Source organism: Spodoptera frugiperda, chromosome 15 (assembly GCF_023101765.2).
Source record: "Spodoptera frugiperda isolate SF20-4 chromosome 15, AGI-APGP_CSIRO_Sfru_2.0, whole genome shotgun sequence".
In the NCBI taxonomy this organism is placed as follows: Eukaryota; Metazoa; Arthropoda; class Insecta; order Lepidoptera; family Noctuidae; genus Spodoptera; species Spodoptera frugiperda.
Window position 1 is genome coordinate 1,690,384 of NC_064226.1, and position 17,889 is coordinate 1,708,272.

Sequence of the window (17,889 nt, forward strand, 5' to 3'; positions counted from 1 at the left end):
GTCTTCACTCTCCCAGTACTTCGTCAAATTCGTCGTATCGAATAAAGTTAAGTGACAGTTGAAGGTTTTAAGTTTCCCACACAGAATCCATCCCAACTGAGTTTGCTGCGCGATAGGTGATTGCTGATCGCCTTTTAAAACTCCGTCCAGAATTATATCTGCGTAAACGTCAGCTCCAAGTAGGAGATCTATTGAGCTTGACACATTGTAGTTAGGATCGGCCAGCTTTAAATTTTGAAGATGCGTCCAGCCAGCACTTTGGAAGCTACTGCTAGGCAGCTTATTTGTTAAGTTTTGTAGGATCAATGCTTGCACATTGAACTTATAGCTGGAATGTATCGATTGACAGTCGAGGTGTAAGAGCCCTCTACATGTTCGTGACGTAGAACCTATTCCAGTCACCGCGGCATCAAGTTTTTTTCGAGGTAAGCGCAATAGCTGAGCGGCATTCTCTGTTATTAAGACCCCGTAGTGTTACGTAAGTTCCATCAGCTGATTTAACCTTGACCAGGACTGTAGTTAGTAAGATTTCAGTATATTCGGTAGTCACGTGGTGAGCTGATGTTGACGGACGTGAGTTGGTTGAGTCGTCCCTCCTTTCTGCAGTCGGTTCAGAGTCAGCGGGTTTCGTATGCAGTAATGTATGATGTTTTGAGTTACATTCGCGACACGTTTTCCTGGAGTTGCAATTATTGTTGCCATGGCTGAACAAACAATTTTTGCAAAGTTTTAATTTCGCTACTGTTTTATTCCGTTGCGAAATATCCATGTTAATAAACTTGTCACATTGCATTAGCACGTGCTCGTTATTGCAGAGAGGGCATTTTCCGAACGATGCATGAAATATTTTTGAGTGTCCCACTTTCGTTTGATCTTCTGGCTTCTTAAAGTTGCTTTTAAACTTGTAGTTAGGGCTCCAACTTTTATTGTTCGGTCTATGAGGTGTTTTATTCTCACCCGAGTCCTTTAAACAGCTCTTTGCGGTTTCGTGGGCGAGGAAGCTGAGCTCCAGGAACTTAAGGAACTCGTCTAGGTCTGGCAATTCCCTATTATTTTGCGTTTCCTTGGTGTACTCGTTAAGTGTCGTGGGATCCAATTTTTGTGACATCATATAAACAATCATCGGGCCCCAACCGCTCACTTCAACTCCCATGTTTCCGAGACCATTTAGGCACTCGGTTATTACGTCATGCATCCTTTTCAGGTTGTTGGCGTTGGGTTGCTGAATAGTAGGTAAGTGCTGCATAGTACTCATGAACGAGGTGAACTGGAGTCGGCGGTTGTCATAGCGATGAGATAGTATTTCCCAACAGGAATCATAGTTATCTGCACTGATTGACAGATGCTGGACGAGACGTTCTGCTTCACCCTTTAGTTTTGTCTTCAGGTGTTGCATCTTCTGCGCTTTGGGAATGCTCGGATTGTTGTGTATGGTTTCCAGGAAAATGTCCTTGAAAGTAATCCATTGAACATATTTGCCGGTAAATTCCGGGATTTCGATTTTTGGCGTCGATTTCTGTAAATGTATTTTGGACCAAATCTTACTGTTTAGGTTTCTTTTCAAGTTGTCGTACTTTTGTTCAATGGTTTCGTATTTTTCATTGTAATTTTGTTTCAGACTGGACCCCTTCAGCTCATCATCAAGTTCCCAGTGTATCTTGTCGATTGATTGCCACTTTGCTTTTAATGTTGCTAGATGTTCTTCGAACTCCCAATTTTCGGTTATGAAGTCGATGTTGATCTTTGACATTGCTTTAGTTAAAGCCTTAAAATTGCGTTCTTGCTGAGTGATGAGCTTCTTAACGTCTTCCTCAGTTTCTTCCTCTATTAGCCCAGATAGATCGAAGTTTAGGTCTTGTTTTGGTTGTTTGTTTTGAGAAGCCATTAGATCCAAAATATGCCTTTTAGTTGACTCGTACATATTCTTTGTTTTCGTATAAACATCATCGTTAAAGTATCCGATGTTTTTATGTACAGTGGTCTCCACCAGTATATTATGCTGCTCTTCAAAGACACTCCATAGTTGCTCCAAGTTTTTCAAACGTTTTTCTAGGTAATCAACGTTTTTCCTAGTTATGCTGTCCTTTTTATAGTTGGTGCACAACGTTTTGATGTCTTCAAAGATACCGACTTGTTTGGTAAGTAGTGCCATTGTAAGTCAGTAGTTTTAAGTTCAACTTAGGGTATGTAGGTCCAGTAGTCACGTACCTTAAGTTCAGTGGTAGTAGTAGTAGTAGTAGCTGTAGTTGTAGTTGGCTTGTTGACGTATTTGCGTCTTGTTTATTCGCTTGATCCACGAAAAAGTTTCCAAGTATCACTCTTCGTTGAGTGTTAGAGCTCTTGTACTCTTTCTACGAATATGCGCGCCTTCTCAACTTGACTGGTGAGATCCGCTTGTGGAAGGCCAGCCAAGCCGATTCGCTGTCGTTTCAAGAGATACAATTACTCCAAACAGTTAAAACTCGAAGGACCATTTAATGTACGGGACAGTTTGGTTCCTGCACTGTACACTATAATTGTTAGTTAGCGAGTGTGTCCAACATGTAAAACACTTCAAGTAGTAACCCAGTTTATTTCTTTACTAGTATCGTACACAGTAAAAGGTAGGTGATTTCTACATGTATGTCTGTTCAACGTGTTGGTAAGTTGCACACTGAGTATGAAGAAATATTAGTCGTGACAGGTGAACTTGATATTTCGCGCTGTCAGCAGTATTGCAGTAAGGTCAATGTACGTGGACCGTACAGGTATCTCGTTCAAACCAATTTTCTTTGAAAGTTTCCATTAAAATCTACAGCATATATTTTTTTTAGTTTTCTTACTCACTTATTTTAAAAGTTAGAGGGCAGGACACATTCGATAGACCTCATTTTTCCACTTTGGAAGTGTCTATCTTTCAAACAATTGATTTTGACGAAAAATGGTTTTAGGAACCATGACGTATTTTTAATGGCCTATCCATAGACAACCATCACGGATAGGTTAGACGAAAAAAAAATTTTTGAAGAGGTGCAGTGACCGTGCGCTCTCCGCCCTCTATCTCGGAAACGGTGCACCGTATAAAAAAAAGATTAGACAAAAGTTGTAGAGAATTTTGTATTCTACAATATTGGTATTTAATGCAAATACCAAAAACCCATAGGAAATGAGATATTTCCAAAGAAAGCGCAAAAATCCGATTTTTCTTCCTTAGACCTTGAAATTTAAGAGTTGCTTACACCCTACCATATGTAGGTTTTGAGACAAGTTTCAGGCAGTCAATATACAAGTATATACAAAATTACAGCTGGGTATCTCAAATTCCGAGGTGAAATCCTAATTTGATTGGACTAATAATACTTTGCGGCGCTCGTACGCCAAAAACTATTGATTTTATGAAAAAGTTATCGATACATAAATTGTAGGAATTTTTTTCTAGTTTAATTTTGTAGATAAATATTTTTTCGTAAAATGCGTCGGAACGGAGATATTAATAAAAAACCGTTTTTAGGCGCCATTTTTTCAATATGGCGGCGCGAGCGGCGGGTGTACGAGGTGGCAAAGTTGAAATTCGAAAAGAGCATACCCAAATCTATAAATTCACCAATTTTCAAAACTCCCGGAAAACATTCCAGGTAACCCCCTTTTTATCTACCAAATGACTGGACTATTATAAATAATGAAAACTCCATGCATAGCTAATCTTTTGCAATTTTCATTCAGAAAATTTCAAGCATGATTTATCGTTATTATGTTTAAACCAGGTAGTATCGTTGTTATGGTAAAGCAATAACAACTTTAAGAGTAAGTCTTTGAATCAATTATTGTTTGTCACTGATCTCTTGCGCATACCTCGGACAGTGAAAGTGATCTGGTTTGAGGGCGAAGTAATGCAAAATTTCGGTACCACAGTCACCAGCTCCGGTAGCCGTGATCGTCTAGTGGTTAGGACCCTACGTTGTGGCCGTAGTAACCCAGGTTCGAATCCTGGTCACGGCAGTGATTATCACTGTTACGGCGGAGCAATATTTTTGATTTTTTTGTATTATTTTGAAGAGAAAAGTCGAACAAAGTGACATTTAATTTAAGTGAGGTCCCCAGTTGATGGCAAACTATTTCCTAGCTATTGTTCTTTGAGCATTGTTCTCAAATGCTTCTCGATGAGAACAAAAGAAAAGCTTCAAGCTTAAATATTACCCGTACTTTATGAAATGTGGTTTTAATGTTAACGTCTGTCTGTTTGTATGGTTGTTTGTAAAGGATGAACATGCGATCATTGTTAACATTGTCCAGTACTGTATAGATAACATATTCGATTAATTAAGGACTGAAAATGCTGAACGGTTGGCACGGTACTGACTACCGCGCAACGTAGAAGTTGCCACTTCGATCACCACACGGAGAAAATCTTAGTGTGATCCACAAATTGTGGTTTCGGGTCTATCATGTATCATGTGTGTGAATTTTTTTGTTTGTAAACACAGGAGGAAATCCTACATTGGGGCAACATTTAAAAAGAAACATAACATATCAACGTGACAAAACTGCCAGTACAAATGAAGCCTCACCTTTATAACAACCGTTATCGATCACATACATACCACCTGTCTAAACACTGTCACCTTATCTGATTGAATCTAAGACCCCGCATTGCAATTTCCTTGATATCGTTATCCGATGTGACCTTTCGAAAGCTAAGGGCGTGACCCCACAAATATATATCCCCCGTTTACCGGTCACTGAGCACCCACCGACACCTGAGGTGTTGCTAATACCTTATGAATATCAGTAGATTAGGTTCTGTGGTACCTATATTTAGAATTGATTGTGTTTACCACAACATTATAATATTCACATCACATCAATAGCCTATAAGTGGCCACTGTTGACCAAAGGCTCTTCTCACATAGTGAAGCTGGCGTCTCAAATCTCCGGGTGGTTCGGTGGAACTCAGTCGTCAGAAGTATTAACCAAGAGGAAATAAATCTAACAAATCATTGGAAATGGAACCTGAGACGATCGATGTGCTCTGGACTCAGCATTGCAGATGCTTAATTTCACAGTTGTTTGCAAACTCTATACATAGGTAATTAATCTGGTCGAATTGCTGAATTGATTAGAATCGCACAGCTACTGCGATAAACTTGTGGCGCATATTTTAACCCTCATCAAGTAAATTAAAAAAATGTAGGATTTCCAGCACAGATTTTAAGCTTGATTTTTTATTTTTTAAGCAATGCTCTACGGACTTAAGTAATTAAACAAACTAGAGTTTCCGATGTCGATAGAGCTAGCGCTTTTTCATTCCATCCACTGATCGCCAACCAACTATGATTAATTGAGTTAAAAAGTTTGCCAATCAGCCGATCCAATGGCTGTGTTGTTATTTCACTTTTATATACGGTTCCGTACCTACTGAAATTATTGGTTTGATTGTTCTTAGGGGTCTGAAGACATAAATTGTGATTCGAAGTTCTTTTTTAATTAGAAGAGGTGCCTCATTAATGTTTAATGTTCTAAGCATTAGGTTAGGTAAACTATTAAAACGGCGCATTCCAATAACCTACCGATCGGTAGATTTGCCTACCAGCGGTAGAATTTTGACACATTTTCTATGGAGCTTATGTCAAAATTCTACCGCTGGTAGGCAAATCTACCGATCGATAGGTTATTGGAATGCGCCGTTAGTCGATATGTCAATAGATTTTTTAGAATATACTTTAGGTATATTGACGTTGACTCATGTCTTACAAAATTGGGTCAAATCAATATCTATTAAGGAATTTTAATGGTGTAGTTTCTGAGGAAGTAATGGAAGCCCAGGTATCTAATATGTTTGATGTAACTTTAAAATGAGCAAGAAGTCTCTGTGTGAGAAGACGCCTTTGGCAGCAGTGGCCACTGGTAGGCTGTTGATGATGTTAACGAAACTTTAAAATATAATCGTTTTACTGTATACGCGAAAGTAGCGCGGTACCCAAATACCAATTAAATATAACTCAGTGAACCGTCACGTCCGATATCAACCGTTGTGTAAAAATAAAATAAAAATGCACTTTTTTATTCTCACTGTCACAATGCAAACAGAAATTTGGATAACTTTCTCACCAGCTCCGATAGCCGTGATCGTCTAGTGGTTAGGACCCTACGTTGTGGCCGTAGTAACCCAGGTTCGAATCCTGGTCACGGCAGTGATACACTGTCGCGGCGGAGCTTATCTTTTAGATTTTTTTTTGTATATTTTTTGTTATGATAGCGTACTTATGAAGATTTTGTTATATGAATTTCTAACTGTAGAAGTGCATCGTAAGAATAACCATTAACCATACATACTTATGAAATATTCCCAAATTTTATTAGTTCCTAGACTTCTAGTACTTCATAATGTTTCATTTTCTTTTTCTAAAGACTATATTATTATATTTTTTCTCTTTGACTACAGAATAAACTATACTGACAAAACGTATCAATAAGCAAAATGCCTGCATAAAGAATGCACGCGAAATAAAGCAATAAAATGAAACTTGCGCAAGAGCAAGTTTAATGGACACTGTGACAGCGAGATTGCTCTCATTTTAATGTATTTCGTTAAAAAGTGGTCGGAAATTTTGTGACCCTACGTTGTGGCCGTAGTAACCCAGGTTCGAATCCTGGTCACGGCAGTGATACACTGTCGCGGCGGAGCAAACTTTTTGAATTTTTTGGTTCATTTCTTAAGATATTTAGGATTAAATGTAGAAAGATTGATCGGCGAAAACAATGAAAGGCTCTGAGATATTTTTATACCGATTACCTGGCTACTTCATCTTAATCTATTATTTAGACGAGAACTCTAGATAACCTTTGAGTTTTGGAGAATAGAATAGAATTCTAAAATTAAAATACAAAAGAATTTGTATAAATAATTATGATTTATAGTTGACGATGATGCGGCTTGCGGCACGATGGAGCACGTATGCCCATGAGCAACCTATTCACGCGGACCTGAAAGACACCAAGTTTATACTCATGAGGAAACACAGACTGCGGCAAAGAATTCTACTCCTTAGCAGTTAATAGTAATTCTACTTACAGTAGTTATTGTACTTTCCCTAGCGATGTGCCGTAATAGGCGTTGCACCGTGGGAGCTCCGGAGCTGGTCTACTAAAAGTTCTCGATGCACCTTATTGGTGGATAGGTTGGCCACCGGGATGGTTTTAGTAAGGTATAAATCCCACACTCTCTAGTCTTTTATTCTCAAAAAGCTAGGCGCCTTTGAGGGTTTCCCCCGTCATCAAAATAAAGGTATTCTACTTCAGTCTATTGTCACCACACGCAATGAAAACTACACAGTTATTATAGGTCACCGCTGTAGAACAAAAGTCACAATACCATTTCCCTTACAATAGTCATACAACGCGACCCGATGAAGTTAAAAACAGTACAAATGCTCGTACTGGCGAACTCCAATGGCGGCATAATGGGACACAACGGGTTACAAACAATGTGAGCATTCACTATGAAACAAAAGACTACCGCTTATAAAGTTAGTCCAGGAGTAGTTTATGTTTTATCTACAGAGTAATTTCGTAAGCAACGTATTTTTCCTCCTGTATTTTGGCATTGAATGGTTATTAGACGCTATTGAATATGTGTTTTATACATCAGTTTCGAATTATGGCATGTAATGCCAATGTACACCTACTTTTCACAATGTATGTTGTAAGTACCATGAAATAGATGGTGCCATATATCGGGCACATTTCCAGACTCCGTGCTACCACTGAGAAATTTTTGAAAAGCCGAAAAAAGCCCAGTAATACTTTGCCCGACCCGGGAATCGAACCCGAGACCCCTTGTCCGGCAGTCGCACTTGCGACCGCTCGACCAACGTACAGTTTTTACTCCTGTATTTTTCCAAACTAGGGTTTGGCATTGAATAGTTATTAGACGCTATTGAATATGTGTTTTATACATCAGTTTCGATTTCAAAAGATTTCATTAACGGTAAAACGGGGTTAATACAATTCAAAGGGTGAAAAGATACTAGAATGGGGTGAATAGATGTTAGATAATTTTCCCTAGATTTATTCACCCCTCTTCTGTATCGATGCACTCCTCGAATTCTATTCACTCCGTTTTACGTTAATAAAAACAATAAAAATGCAAAGAAAGATTAGCTCCGCCGCGACAGTGTATCACTGCCGTGACCAGGATTCGAACCTGGGTTACTACGGCCACAACGTAGGGTCCTAACCACTAGACGATCACGGCTACCGGAGCTGGTGACTGTGGTACCGAAATTTGTGTTCACTTGTCACTACCAAATTTATTGAAGCAACCAACTATTGCGCAAGATCTCTTACATCAAGCTTGTTGGATTTACTACCTCAAAAGGCCGGCAACGAATTGTAGCGCCTGGTGTTTCGGGTGTCTATAGGCGGCACGGATTGCTTACCATCAAGTGATCTGTCTGCTTGTTTACTGGCTATTTTCATAAAATAAAAGAAGTTACTGAATCTTTATATGTCTCCTCTAAATACAGGTTTGCCATTATCTCTGCGCTTACCAAGCGTTCAGGTTTATCCATGAGTACCGCTACCCGGTTTCTGTAAAAGTATCTTAGTCAGCTCCTGCGACTTTTTTACTGACTAAAAACGACACCGTTCCTACTTTTCGAGCCGGAGCCCCGGTAAACCCGCTAAGTAGTCCCCAGCTCCAGATCAGGCGTCAGCCCTAATGGACCCCATCTGTGGTGTTCTGATGGCACTTTTACGCGCGCGCTAAACGCGACGCGCCGTACGAATGGGTCTGGTTCTGATCGGGCGATGAGCTACCCTAACTCGCCGTCAGCGGATTTGCAAGAAAAGTATAGGTGGTAGCACCAGTAGATGTTCTACTTCAGTCTGTTGTCACCACAGAAAATGTACACAGTTATTATACATTGCTGTAGAACAAAAGCACATAAAAGTCATAATACCATTTCCCTTACAATAGTCATACAACGCGACCCAATGAAGTTAAAAACAGTACAAATGTCGGCAACTCCAATGGCGGCATAATGGGACACAACGGGTTACAAACAATGTGTGCATTCACTATGAAACAAAAGACTACCGCTTATAAAGTTAGCCTAGGAATAGTTGCATCTACGCTTCGCAAGGGACGCCAAACTCTGTGTATGTATGTTTTATGTACAGAGTAATTTTGTAAGCAACGTATTTTTCCTCCTGTATTTTGGTATTGAATGGTTATTAGACGCTATTGAATATGTGTTTTATACATCAGTTTCGATTTCAAAAGATTTCAATAACGGTAAAACGGGGTGAATACAATTCAAAGGGTGAATAGACAAAAGAATGGGGTGAATAGATGTTAGAACATGTTCTCTAAATTTATTCACCCCTCTTCTGTATCTATTCACCCCTTTAATTCTATTCACTCCGTTTTACGTTATTAAAAACAATAAAAATGCAAAGAAATGCTCCGCCGCGACAGTGTATCACTGCCGTGACCAGGATTCGAACCTGGGTTACTACGGCCACAACGTAGGGTCCTAACCACTAGACGATCACGGCTACCGGAGCTAGTGACTGTGGTAACGAAATTTCTGTTCACTTGTCACTGTTACCAAATTTATTCACCCAACCAACTCTTGCGCAAAGTCTCTTACATAAAACTTGTCGAGATTAACTTAATATTATAGAGGTTTCAGTAAAGATTTTCAGCTATCTAGAGCTGTTTATTTCCATCTAGGATTATCCCTAGATGACTATACACTCACTTTTAATCATAAAGAATGCACAACATCACAAATACAATAATCAAAAGTAATCGTTCTGTTTATCAAAGCGTGGACAATTGTACGTAATAAAAGACATTTTCATATTTCATTACCATATAGCAAACATTACCAAATAGGAGCAAAATAGAATTGCAAAAAGCTCAACGCAGTATTATGTACTAGTCCAACATAAAACAATAGAGCCCAATTCGCGGGGCGGGTCAGAGCCTATTCGTCCCCTAAAATTCGTCCCCCAGCATAAAAGTTGTAGATTCGGCCCCTATATAGGTGCCCATTGGTCTCCTGGTAGGGGACCAATTAATATTTTAATTAAAAATATTATTTTTAAGGTACCCATTCGTCCCCTCTAATATATATACAATATAAGTTAAAGATTCGGCTCCTATTCAGGTGCCTATTGGTACCCTGAGATAAAATTAGCTATATTTTACATAAGAAACGGTTAACATAGTACACTTGTGAACAGTTTATTAACGGAATTAATTTAATAAATCATAACAGATTATTAAAAAAAGAGCTATGATGAATGAAAGTACGGACTTTCATTCATCATAGATTTATATATTATTATCATGACGGCATGATAATAATATATAACCTGTCGATAGGCTTACGATGTAAAATTGTCTCACTACCAATGGCTTGTTAAAATAACGGGTTACGAATAGATAAGGTGTTTAAAATTGGTAAGTACTTACTCTATAAAAAAAAAAATCTTCAGGGGACGAATGGGCTCCTCAAAAGTTGCAGGGGACCAGTGGGCACAGGGTGCGAATCTTAGGGGACGAATGGGCTCTGACCCGCGGGGTTTGTCGCCCACTTGTTGGACGACAAAGTTGTCAATTGTTTTTACAAACAGAATACTTACTGCATTTACTTTTTAAATACGGAAAGATGAACCTTTTTGTAGAATGTTAGGTTAGATGCGCTATGAAATTCGAAACATTTAACCCCGAATACTATGTCTCAGAAGGTTTTCAAAAAATACAAGTCCTCACGAAAAATTGTATCGCTGCACCGTCCCTATGCAATTTTGAATAATTAAATCTTTAAATCCACTAATATTTTGTATCACTTAACAAGAAATACGTGGTTTCCTCGAAAACTGAAAATTTTGGATTACTCTTTCAACTATTTTACTTCTATTTTAAAAATATCCCTTTATCTATAAATATTTTATCTCGTTAAAGGATTAGTTATTCTATGCTAGACTTAGGTCTCAAAAGCCTTCTTCCAAGTCATGTGTAAGATATTTTATAATTAAAACTACAAAAAATTTTGCTCCGCCGCGACAGTGAATCACTGCCGTGACCAGGATTCGAACCTGGGTTACTACGGCCACAACGTAGGGTCCTAACCACTAGACGATCACGGCTATCGGAGCTGGTGACTGTGGTACCGAAATTTGTGTTCAGTTGTCATTGTTACCAAAGTTTATTGACTCAACCAACTCTTGCGCAAGATCTCTTACATAAAACTTGTTGAGATTTACTTCAATCGATTCGAACAAAATATTATAGAGGTTTCAGTAAAGGGGATTTTCAGCTATCTAGAGCTGTTTATTTCCACCTAGGATTATCCCTAGATGTCTATACACACACATTTGATCATAAGGAATACACAACATCACATATTCAATAGTCAAAAGTAATCGTTCTGTTTATCAAAGCCTAGACAATTGTACGTAATAAAAGACATTTTCATATTTCATTACCATAACCATACCAAACATTACCAAATAGGAACAAAATAGAATTGCAAAAAGCTCAACGCAGTATTTTGTACTAGTCCGACGTAAAACAATAAAGCCCAGTTCGCAGGGTTTGTCACCCACTTGTTGGACAAAGTTGTCAATTGTAAATATTTACAAATAGAGTACCTACTGCATTTACTTTTTATATATGATACTGGTATTAATTACTACATCTTGTTCGTGGTAATGAACCTTTTTGTAGAAAATTAGATTTGTATGCGTTATGAAATTCGAAACATTCAATCACGAATACTATCTCCCAGAAGGTATTCTAAATTGAAATAAGTTCCCAAAAAATAATATAAATCCTAACCAAAAGATCACCCTATACGATACGTATGCAATTCTGAATAAACAAATCTTTAAATTCACTAATATGTATTTGAATTACTTAACAACAATTACATGGTTTCCATGAAAACTGTGAAAAACTTTGATTACTCTTTCAGCTAATAATATAATATCTATAAATATTTTATCTCGTTAAAGGATTAATTATTCTAAGCTAAACTTAGGTCTCAAACTCTTTCGTACAAGTCATGCGTAAGATATTTCATTAAACAAAATAATTAAAACTACAAAAAATTTGCTCCGCCGCGACAGTGAATCACTGCCGTGACCAGGATTCGAACCTGGGTTACTACGGCCACAACGTAGGGTCCTAACCACTAGACGATCACGGCTACCGGAGCTGGTGACTGTGGTACCGAAATTTCAGATCACTTTTTTAAAATGCGGTCAACCGAAACAACTTTCTTTGTTGTTTTGTCTCGTTTTTATACTAAAATCGATCAAAGTAAATAGCTTTTGTCGCAACAGTATTTGTATTTAAAAATAAACTAATATAAAGGCCCTGTTCTGACGACAGAGAGGATGACGGTCGCTAGACAACCGACTGCCACGTAACGTGCAGCAGTTTCGATTCCCGCACAGAGCAACAATTTGTGGATCACACAATTGTTGGAAACTTATTTTAATTTAGAATACCTTCTGGCAGATAGTCTTCGGGATTAAATGCCTCGAATTTCTTAACGCACCCAACCTAACTTTCTTGCTGGTCTGCATACAGCGAGCAAGGGTAGCTTGCCGCCCGATCATAATCAGACCCGTGCGTGCGGCGCGTTGCGTTCCGCGCGCGCCTTAAAGAGCCATCAAAACATCACAGATAGGGACCAGTAAGGCTGATGCTGACCTGGAGCTGGGAACTGCCTAGCGTTTTAGCGATGGTAGAAAAGAGGTGGTAATTTAATGTTTCGAATTTAATAACGCATCCAAACCTAACTTTCTACAAAAAGGTTAATTAATTCGAACAAAACGAAGGTAATGAATACCACTACCGTATTTAAAAAGTAAATGCAGTAGGTACTCTGTTTGTAAAAACAATTGACAACTTTGTCCAACAAGTGGGCGACAAACCCCGCGAACTGGGCTCTATTGTTTTATGTCGGACTAGTACAAAATACTGCGTTGAGCTTTTTGCAATTCCCGTACATAACTCTCTCGTTGTTAATGCAACTTTGCTATCAGCTAAGGATGATTTTGTTCCTATTCGGTAATGTAATATAAAAATGTCCTTTATTACGTATATTTTTCTACGCTTTGATAAACAGAAGAGAAACTACTGACGATTACTTTAGATTATTGTATTTGTGATGTTGTGCATTCGTTATGATTAAGAGTGAGTGTATAGTTACCTAGGGATAATCTTAGATGGAAATAAACAGCTCTCGATAGCTGAAAATTGCCTTTACTGAAACCTCTGTAATATTTTGTTCGAATCGATTGAAGTAAATCTCAACAAGTTTGATGTAAGAGATCTTGCGCAAGAGTTGGTTGGGTCAATAAATTTGGTAACAGTGACAACTGAACAGAAATTTCGGTACCACAGTCACCAGCTCCGGTAGCCGTGATCGTCTAGTGGTTAGGACCCTACGTTGTGGCCGTAGTAACCCAGGTTCGAATCCTGGTCACGGCAGTGATACACTGTCGCGGCGGAGCATTTCTTTTTGCATTTTTATATTGAAATGTTTTGTAAAGGATAACTAACGCATAAAACGCCTTTGTCTTTTTTTTTCTATCACCTGGTGGTACGCCATCAGCGCCCCATGGACACCTGCAACACCAGAAGATTTAGCTATACCTAAGTTGCGTCGCCAGCCTTTTGTGGGATAAGGATTTGGTATAGGATAGTGGATAAAGGAATTGGACCTTCATCCCATAAAAATTTACCTGAGAATTGAACTAAATTTCAATCACAGCAAACACAGAGTACATAGTTCACGATTACTCTACCGAGCCAATTATTTGAATAAACGTTTCTAGTTTATTTTTCTGAAGTAGACAGACAATCGTTTATGCTGTCAAATTCATATCCATCCATTACAGAGGACACAATCCATGTACTAAAATATTCTATACAAAAATGAATATTCTATTTGATAAATAATATTTACCTAACAGATACATAACACTATCTATAAGTATATATCTTATTGGATAGGTGCTTACATACTAATAATTTTAACAATAAATGCTTTTATACATAGGTAATGTGTCGACCGTTTGGCCACTGGCTTGCCTGGTAAGCGGTTATTAGGCCTTCGGTGTTGCACGCCTGCCCATAAGCAACCTATACCCTCGGACCTTGGAGACACCTAGGTTTCTTTTGGAAACACTGACTCTGGCAAAGAATTCTACTCCTTCCAGGTAGCCTGTGATGTTGCACGCCTGCCCTTAAGCAACTTATTCCCTCGAACCCTGGAGACACCCAGGCTAATGGAAACACTGACTCTATTAAAGAATTCCATTCCTTCCCGGTTCTAATAATAAAACTTGAGGCGATAAAACGATGAAACCAAGCGTCTTTATCCCGATAAAGACGTGGGATTCTTCAGTGGGAGTATCCAGAATAGAGTGCTCAACTGTTGTTCTATTAAGTATTAAAATTATGAGACAGCCGTAACATCAAGTACTAAGTAATTATTATAAGTCTTAAATTATGTTGTAAGCATAACATTGCACACTGCGTTGCTTGCGCAAACCGCGATAATTTGCAAGAGAAAGTGCTCCAGTTTCCGAGATAAAGTGCCGTATTTCGGTACCACAGTCACCAGCTCCGGTAGCCGTGATCGTCTAGTGGTTAGGACCCTACGTTGTGGCCGTAGTAACCCAGGTTCGAATCCTGGTCACGGCAGTGATACACTGTCGCGGCGGAGCATTTCTTTTGGATATTTTTGCGCCGTTTTTCGGTTCAAGTTATGTTTTCTCTTAATTATTTTTATAATTGATTATAAACTAATGTATGTAAATGTATTCAAAATTAATGTTTTGGATACATTTTAATATCACGCAAAATGTTCTAAAAAGAAATAAGCAGAAGTTTCAGTATTCTACCTTATAAAGTATGGGCCGTAAAGAGCATCTACTACTAGGGAGTATGAAACATAAAGTTAATACTTCTATTTATCTTACTAAACAATTCTACATACCACATTTTCGAAACGTCCTCTTTGCCCTTAATCAGAGATAAAATAAATGAGAAAAGGTTATTTTTACTGTGTTCTGAATAGGATCGCAAAGCTAATTAGGTGGTAACCTAAACCTTAATTCGGTTGATTAACGTAATACGGTTAGGGCTGACTGACCGCGGCTAGATAACTAAACCATGTGAGCGAACAATCTGATTATATTTTCTGTAATTACTCGTACTTTACTTACTTTATTACTTTTATTTTATTAAATTAAATTGTGAGGCAAGTTGTAGATTCATTGGAGGGTACGACTGTCAAATTGAGTCCTCCCTGGAAATCGTTATTAGATTATTTGATAGAATTATTTTTTAGGGTATCACACACATTACAACCGCTTCAGAAAATGACATGTATAGAGACTAGAGCAATGTACATATGCGTGTCACTTTACACACACGCCTCAAAGAGCCATCAGACCATCACAGTAGGGCTGATGCCGACCCGGTGTTGCGGATTGCTAAGCGGGTTACCGGGGCTCCGGCTCGACAAGCCGGAGTAGGAACGGGGTGATTTTTAGCCACGTCTTTTAAAGTCTGAAATGCGATTGCATTGGATGATTTACCCTCCTCAAAAAAAGAGTAATGTAATGTATAATAGGAATAATAACACTCTAGGTTTCACGAAACTCGCCTGCATCAATCCTTAAAATTATCTACACAACTTATCTGTTTGCCAAAAAAAACTCAATCTTATTCTCAGAACCTTTTTACATAAATTAAACACATATTAACACCCAGCCTTATAATAAATTCACGTTCCATATTCACGTATGAAAATCAACGGATTATCGAGAAAGACGTCGAGAGATTTAATGTTTAATGTATTCAAAATCAGTGGGGTTGCGGAGGTAAACCATAAGTGAAGCCGTGTTAATGCTGCTCCATAAATTAATATATGTTAGGTCTTTATACCGGTTCGTTGCTTCGGATATATGAGTGTGAATCTCAAGGATTCGGTTCGAGGAAAGAAGCTGTGAGGGATTTTTGGTAACTTTTGTTATAAGGAGACTGTAATCACGAAAGGCGGTGGTGTGTAGATAGTTTCTTAGCTCGGATACTGTAAGAAAACCAGATCAAAATCTAGAATATTATGACACTACCTACATTCGTAGCTTGACTTAACCGCTATTAATTTAGCTGATGCTGGATGCAGGTCGCTCCCAACCGGCCAATCTAGAAATTATTGGGGCCTATGTTCAGCAGTGGACATCTTGTGGCTGATATGATTATGATGATGATGAATTTAACAGAAAAAAAAGATAATACTTTTAAATATTTTTTGAACGGAGCCGTGTTGGCATGCTACGTTATCATCATCGAATCATCATGAACATGTCATCATGGTAATTTGATGGTGTTCAGCTTTAAACGTCTCGTGTCGTGTTATACGAGCTACAAAATGTCCACTCCTAAACATAGGCCTCTCCCAATGACTTCCTCTACATTATCAAAACACCAAACTGAACTAAAACATGCCTAATACACATTATCTATCAAATCCAAACAGCAGGTGCTATAAAATATATAAAATCGTTATTTATTACGTAAAGCTTCGTGTATTTGCCGAGTTAAAATCGTGTACTGAACAGTTTTGAAAGGTTTTAGAAATGCGTGGCCGACGTTAGGAGGGGGGGGGGCTAAATTTTCTCAATTTCTGTTGGATTATCTCTTGTGGGGAAAGATGGGTTCGAAAATGTATTTCGTGGCTTTTAAAGGAGATCCGTTTGTTTGATTTTACGTTGTTCATGTTCGATGTTCGACGGGAAATGTTGTAGGAAAGTTAATATGAAGATGTTTTGCTTTGGGATTCTGGTTATTTGAGTTTGGTCGTCTTTTGTTCTTGTAGATGTGGTTTGTGTATTGTTTAAGTAATTATTCTTTACAAACACAACATGTAGGATGACATGACATAACAACATTAATAAGCTTATCTTTTTTATTCCTAAAGATGTTTGGTACAGGTAGGTATACAAAATAATATTCTCATATACGGAGTATCATCCACCCACAATCGAACCCTACGCTACCAACCTACGCTATATGTACATTTGAATCAATCATTGAACAAATATAATACATTCTCATAATATAAAAATTGAATTATTATTTACATACGATACAAATACAACCTTTCCAATATTCCACAGATACCTACAATATTATTACTTTTCTGTAACACATAGAGCCGCTGGCTGAATAGCCTTTGCCAATGTAATAAAAAAATATAAAAATATATGTCGTCGTCTATGTTTCTGTATAGGCATTTTTATTTACGGTTCGATAATTGAAAGGGATCATGCCACAAAATAGTAAATTCTTTTTGTATATTTGTAAGCACGGCGTAATAAAGTAAGGATTGTAATAATATCTAATAGCGGAATAACAGATTTTTGTGTCTGTGCCAAAGTTAAAGCATTTATTTCAATTAATCCTTAACGTCAAATTAAATTGTCCGTCAGTGAAGCTAGGTGCTCGTTCCAAAGTGTAGCTTCGAATGGAGAAGAATGAGCAAGAAACTCCATACCAATCAATATTTAATTTCTATTCATAAACTAACCAAACTTAATGACTTATCTTACCATACTTCATCATGATAATAGCATATTATGTATAACAAAAAACGTCAAACTTCAAACACTTTCAATAACCCCCACTCAAAAGTTCACCCCAGATCCCGAGCTGAGATAGTTCTATCCTTCAATCCCTTTTTAATGAAATTACAAAAGAAAATATATTACTTACTTAGCTAAAATTGTCCCTTATCTACAAATATCTGCATTACTTCAGCTTGTCTTTAAGCCAGCAGATTCTGATACCGATCACTGGAATCTCATATCGGAGTA

General features: G+C 38.0%; 2 protein-coding genes and 8 non-coding genes across 10 annotated transcripts in view; 5 read left to right on the forward strand and 5 right to left on the reverse strand.

Annotated features, from left to right (window-relative positions):
* The window catches only part of LOC118274442 (galanin receptor type 3), a 97,029-nt gene that overhangs the window by 46,301 nt on the left and 32,839 nt on the right, over positions 1 to 17,889 (forward strand). The gene's annotated exons all lie outside the window — the stretch shown is intronic.
* On the reverse strand, positions 410 to 2,740 carry LOC118281482 (uncharacterized). Its single transcript, XM_035602060.2, has one exon. It carries the CDS (start codon positions 2,150 to 2,152, stop codon positions 410 to 412), a length of 1,743 nt encoding a protein of 580 aa, XP_035457953.2. The 5' UTR covers positions 2,153 to 2,740.
* Positions 3,907 to 3,978, forward strand: Trnah-gug (transfer RNA histidin (anticodon GUG)). The gene has a single exon. It is a non-coding gene; the product is annotated as a tRNA-His (tRNA).
* Positions 6,099 to 6,170, forward strand: Trnah-gug (transfer RNA histidin (anticodon GUG)). Its single transcript has one exon. It is a non-coding gene; the product is annotated as a tRNA-His (tRNA).
* Trnah-gug (transfer RNA histidin (anticodon GUG)) lies at positions 8,162 to 8,233 on the reverse strand. Its single transcript has one exon. It is a non-coding gene; the product is annotated as a tRNA-His (tRNA).
* Trnah-gug (transfer RNA histidin (anticodon GUG)) lies at positions 9,466 to 9,537 on the reverse strand. Its single transcript has one exon. It is a non-coding gene; the product is annotated as a tRNA-His (tRNA).
* Positions 11,068 to 11,139, reverse strand: Trnah-gug (transfer RNA histidin (anticodon GUG)). Its single transcript has one exon. It is a non-coding gene; the product is annotated as a tRNA-His (tRNA).
* On the reverse strand, positions 12,129 to 12,200 carry Trnah-gug (transfer RNA histidin (anticodon GUG)). Its single transcript has one exon. It is a non-coding gene; the product is annotated as a tRNA-His (tRNA).
* Positions 13,421 to 13,492, forward strand: Trnah-gug (transfer RNA histidin (anticodon GUG)). The gene has a single exon. It is a non-coding gene; the product is annotated as a tRNA-His (tRNA).
* Trnah-gug (transfer RNA histidin (anticodon GUG)) lies at positions 14,639 to 14,710 on the forward strand. The gene has a single exon. It is a non-coding gene; the product is annotated as a tRNA-His (tRNA).